General features: G+C 48.8%; 1 protein-coding gene across 1 annotated transcript; it reads right to left on the bottom strand.

Annotated features, from left to right (window-relative positions):
• Positions 1 to 1,098: 1,098 nt before the first annotated feature.
• On the bottom strand, positions 1,099 to 5,134 carry LOC144109737 (serine/threonine-protein kinase PLK1-like). Its single transcript, XM_077642532.1, has 4 exons — positions 5,057 to 5,134; positions 3,626 to 3,733; positions 2,587 to 2,703; positions 1,099 to 1,326 (listed from the first exon to the last, which is right to left on the bottom strand). Exons 1-4 carry the CDS (start codon positions 5,132 to 5,134, stop codon positions 1,099 to 1,101), a joined length of 531 nt encoding a protein of 176 aa, XP_077498658.1.
• Positions 5,135 to 5,531: the final 397 nt, after the last annotated feature.

Below are 5,531 nucleotides of genomic sequence, written 5' to 3'. Positions count from 1 at the left end.
CAAACGACGCTCGTGATGCACGGAAGTGCCCGGTTTTGAACGTGAAGAGCATGGTCTGATTTTTTTAAGATGAAGACGAATCTTATAGCGATTTCTGTGGATATTTTCTCTGCAGCAATTGTTACTTCCTTGCTGGAAGATACGTATGCCCGGTTGCGCACCTGATTATCACGCCAACAGGTGATCAACCGTACTTTCTCGCCAAGTGAATTAACGCACTTCCCGACTGGTGGCCGGCGTCTCCGAATCCCAGCATAAGAGGTGTCAGCGGAAGGACTTTGCAGACGACTGCCCGCCAAGTTAGTGGCAATGAGGGTTGCAAAGAATAGTTTGGGTTAGCGGAGTAATTTGATTGTTCTGAGAAACGGCCTGAACTGGATGATACAGAGAAGAAGGAAGAAGCACATTTGCAGTCTTTTTTAATTCTTTGTCGCGTCAAGTTTGCGCTGTTTTATGGAACAATTTTAGTGAGCGCCCAATTTATTGATTATTAGGTTTTCTCGGAACCGAAAAGTAAAGCACCATGAGTGTTCAAAAACAGTAAAAAATAAGGGTCATGATATCTATCACAAATATCCGCAAGTGTTTTGTCTCTATAAAAGCGCGCCTGTCAACATTTTGGATTGAACAAGCAAAATTCATACCTGTGGGATAGGGTGACTAGTTGAAATACGAAAACTTAAGGCGCCCGCAATTTGCTATAACTTAATCAACCTTTTATATATAGCGTCTAGTTCATTCGTAAAATTCACATCTATTTGACTCGACGTAACCCGACTGCTAGCAGAACTCCGAAGTTTGAACACCACCCATCACAACCGTACCTCTGGCCCGACTTCCTTCACCAGCTCAAATTACAAATAAATGCCACGGCCATGATTTCTTCCGTCGTTATTGTCACCACAAGGGAAGATAGGCAAGGTTTTGCCATTTCTTATATCCACATTTCATTAAGTAGACTCTTCCTTTAATACTTTTGCGGGCGAATATACCTATACGATAGGTATTGCGAACTGTCGTTGCAATCATTAACGTGTAACCAGTTGCAAACAGTTCTGCGCAATCATCAGGTGAGACTCACATGATGCACCCGAAGGCCTAGATGTGCGCTTCGTAGCTGTAGCCCTTCTGGGTCAGCACCTCGGGGGCCATGTATTTGGTGGTGCCGCAGATGGACCTCTTGAGTTGCCCCAGGTAGTGGACGCGGGTGTCGAGTCCGAAGTCGGCCACCTTGAGTTGCGAGCCTTTGGTGAGGAGCAGGTTTCCGAGCTTCAGGTCTCGGTGGATGACCTGCTCCTGCACCAGATACTCGCAGGCGAGGAGCAGCTGGCGCAGGAGGTGCGCACCTCTGGCTCCGTCAGCGTCTCACGGCACTTGTGCAGCTCCTCAAGAGACTTCGGAGTAAATGCGCTAATGAAGCCTGGGGAAGACCCTTGAAGGCTAGCCGTGCTTATAGAACATGATAAAGAAAATGGGGTCCCTCAGGATTTAGCTAGGCACATGCAGCACATTTGTTCAAATCACGGCGGTCTGGAGAAAGCTTGATTGAAGTAATTGCTTTCCGTTGTACAAAATACAGTGCCCACTCCAAAATATTAAATGGCAGTTTTCGAAACAACGAAGGCAGTTTTCATTTCTCGGCTACGCCCTAAATTATGATTCAAGAACACAATGTGGCCGTTCTCGTAAATATTGACGAAACAAATAACTAACCAAATACATATTCGCATAACCCAAATTCATACAAGCAGTGTGGAACACAGACAGCCTTAAATATCCTCTCATCAGGCCTTGAAAAATAGATAAGTGAAGTGCCGTCAGTTGCGTAAGATACAAAACGTCTCTAACGCAAGAGTGCGCCCGGCGGTCGCATTTCGGTGGAGGTAAAATGCAGGAGGCCCGTGTATTGTGCGAAGTCAGTGAATCTTAGAGATTCCAAGGTGGCCTAAATAATTCCGAAATTATTCCACTACAGCGTCCCTTAGAACCTGTGTTGTTTTGAGAAGTTAAAGGGACCCAGAAAGGGGGTCTCAATAAAGGTGCTATCTGCTTGGGTTGTTAAAAGACGACGGTTCATAATTATCCCCCAGCAAGAATTATTTTAATGCGTTTTTGTGGAAGCCGAGTTATATGCAGACAAAAATTGAACTTCCGCGTCTTCGCGCCTTTCCCTCTCCTCTCGCACGCCACAACGGCGGCGCTCCTCCGTCGGCCCCACTCACTCGGCCACTCCCCTACCTCCGCCGGCTGCGGAGCGCACCGAGTGGCCACGGCCGCAGTAGCGCGTGACGTATGAAAGAATTTGGCGCTGTGAACCAATGATTACCCTCGGCGGCAGTCGTCATTTGCAAGGCATGCCGTTGTCTGCCAGATTTCCGCGCAATAGCTCGGCACCGCCCGTTTACGCGAGGTGCGAAAGTGGGAAATTATAACAATTTATTGTAAATTTCCCGCTCGCTTTCGAGGTCTCGTATACGTGGCATGTACGGTCGGGGGACTGTACTCTACATAATGCAAACATTTAAAGCCAAGATCAAAGACCCCTTTCTGTGTCCCTTAAAGCACGATTGAACGAAATGAACATACCTGTCTTGTACATAGCTCCAAGATGACGTACACGTTCTTAGCGTCGTCAAAGTGGCTGTGGAAGCTAACGACGTGCTTGTGGCCCAGGGTTCGGTGGATGTTGATTTCCTCTCCGAGCTGTAGATAAATTAATTAGTAATCTCGCAGAAGGTTGTACTAAGCGCGAAGAAAAGAAGGTAAAGTGGTGGGCTAAGATGCTGGTACTTATGATTAATAAAGACGTACGCTGAAATGATAAAAGCCATGATGATGGCAAAGGTAATCGGTCACCAGCGTGTAAGCCTGACATATCGTATCATATGGGACCGGATCTCACCGAATCACAGGCAATGGTTCGGTTGCTTCCCATTGACGCTTGAAAGCCGCAGAGCATGACTAAAGAACAGTAACCTATACGCGATAGGTCTAAGCGGATTCGAAATCTAGAGTGGATACTGTAGCATAATAGAATACGGCCGCAGGGCCCAAATCCACGAAACGTTTGTGTTTCGAACCGGCTGGCTTTGATGTCTCGTTATTTTGACGTATGCGTCGGTAGGGCGAGCATTTTAGGTAGGCGAGAGGGAGACAACAGCCGAGCCGCGATCACGCAATCTTTCTTTTTCATTCGATAGAGGGCGCTACTCATCTTGAACCTGCGCGCGAATCCTATGCCGTAGCTCGCCCTTCATTACTTGCGTTTTCATATGATTTGGTGCGTCTGCCCGCCTCGCTGTGCCGGCGTCGCCAGAAAAAAAAGGCTGCGGTTCAACGTGGTGTCAAACCAAGTGTCAGGGTCAAGGTGAGGTACCAAATGGCCATACTCTTATAATCCCGTGGTAATACTACCATAGTTTGGGGCATACTACCGCGGAATTAAGTTCGGTTTGGCCGTGTGAGGCATTGAAAGTGATTGCCTGGTGCACATCGAAGTCGGAAGTTGTACCCCCAAGAGAACAGCTCTCAATCTGAAAGCCACAAAAGTAATTTTTTTGTCCTCAGTTTCTAATAAGGAAAATTTCTTCAAACAGAGAAGAGACAGCATGATATAGGAACTCACATATTGCCGATGCATCTCCGATTTAAGATGGCTCTTGGAGACGATTTTGCCCGCGTACACCACGTTCGCTTTTTTGACCACAAACCGGTAACACTGCGCACATCCGCCCTGAAAAAGAAATGCCAGCCTTGTTGCAAGGACATCCAAATGACGGCTGAATGCTTTCGCACTGTGTGACTGAAACACTCAGGCAGTGGATTCCTTCACTCGAATGCGAAATCGGCTTGATGCCTAAGTGCTAAAATATACCACATCACGAAATTCAAAACAGCTGGTACTAATACAAGCTTAACGAGGTATGCGGTGGTGGCTGCGGTGGTGGCAGACAGCGGTTCGCAGCCTAATTGCTCCGTACAACTGGTTGCAGGTTGCAGACTGCGCGACGGATTTCTCCTTCGCCTGGAATTCCCAAGACTGTGGGACCTGCATTAACCTTCTTTGAACTGATCGGCTGTGGATGCACGGCATTTCGTTTCCTCAAGCAACTACTGCTGCTAGCGTCACCAAGCTGCTATGACCGGAATGATTTGTGCCGCTCCTGTCACGCCCACTGCTCGTCACTTCGGCTGCGGTGGTGGCAGACAGCGGTTCGCAGCCTAATTGCTCCGTACAACTGGCTGCAGGTTGCAGACTGCGCGACGGATTTCTCCTTCGCCTGGAATCCCCAAGACTGTGGGACCTGCAGTAACCTTCTTTGAACTGATCGGCTGTGGATGCACGGTATTTCGTTTCCTCAAGCAACTACTGCTGCTAGCGTCACCAAGCTGCTATCGCCGGAATGATTTGTGCCGCTCCTGTCACGCCCACTGCTCGTCACTTCGGCTGCGGAGGTGGCAGACAGCGGTTCGCAGCCTAATTGCTCCGTACAACTGGTTGCAGGTTGCAGACTGCGCGACGGATTTCTCCTTCGCCTGGAATTCCCAAGACTGTGGGACCTGCAGTAACCTTCTTTGAACTGATCGGCTGTGGATGCACGGCATTTCGTTTCCTCAAGCAACTACTGCTGCTAGCGTCACCAAGCTGCTATCACCGGAATGATTTGTGCCGCTCCTGTCACGCCCACTGCTCGTCACTTCGGCTGCGGTGGTGGCAGACAGCGGTTCGCAGCCTAATTGCTCCGTACAACTGGTTGCAGGTTGCAGACTGCGCGACGGATTTCTCCTTCGCCTAGAATTCCCAAGACTGTGGGACCTGCAGTAACCTTCTTTGAACTGATCGGCTGTGGATGCACGGCATTTCGTTTTCTCAAGCAACTACTGCTGCTTGCGTCACCAAGCTGCTATCACCGGAATGATTTGTGCCGCTCCTGTCACGCCCACTGCTCGTCACTTCGGCTGCGGTGGTGGCAGACAGCGGTTCGCAGCCTAGTTGCTCCGTACAACTGGTTGCAGGTTGGTGCTTTCGCCTTTACATTTTCAGTCTTGGTCTTACCCTGCTGCCACCGCTGCCGAAAGTGTCTTGCTTTGTGCTGTGCCTTTTTGACTTGTTGGCCCGTGTTAGATAAGACATGGCTGGCCGCGATAAAATATGTGCGGCATGTTCGAAAGCAATTCCAGCCAAAGGCCGTGTAATGGAATGCTCTGAATGTAGCAACTTGTTCCACCTAGGAAAATGTTCTGGGGTGTCTGAGGCTGCTGCGAAGGGAAAGGCTGAGGCTTTTTTCGAGGTCTGGAAATGTGGCACATGCTATTCATCACGCCTGAGAGGGGCGGGAGGCGGCAAGGAGGGAGACGAAGTCAATATACCTGACATTCTCAGTGCTATCCTTGCGAGACTTGAGAAACTTGAACATCTTCCAGAAAAAGTTGACAATATTGACAAGTCGATCAATATAATGTCACAGAAATATGATGAAGTGTTAAAAACAATGGCTAGACAAGAGGCAGAGAATAAGGAACTGCGAAAG

The sequence above is a fragment of the Amblyomma americanum genome, chromosome 11 (assembly GCF_052857255.1).
Source record: "Amblyomma americanum isolate KBUSLIRL-KWMA chromosome 11, ASM5285725v1, whole genome shotgun sequence".
Classification (NCBI taxonomy): domain Eukaryota; kingdom Metazoa; phylum Arthropoda; class Arachnida; order Ixodida; family Ixodidae; genus Amblyomma; species Amblyomma americanum.
The sequence above is the reverse complement of the archived record's forward strand: the minus strand, read 5'-3'. Positions and strand labels throughout refer to the sequence as shown.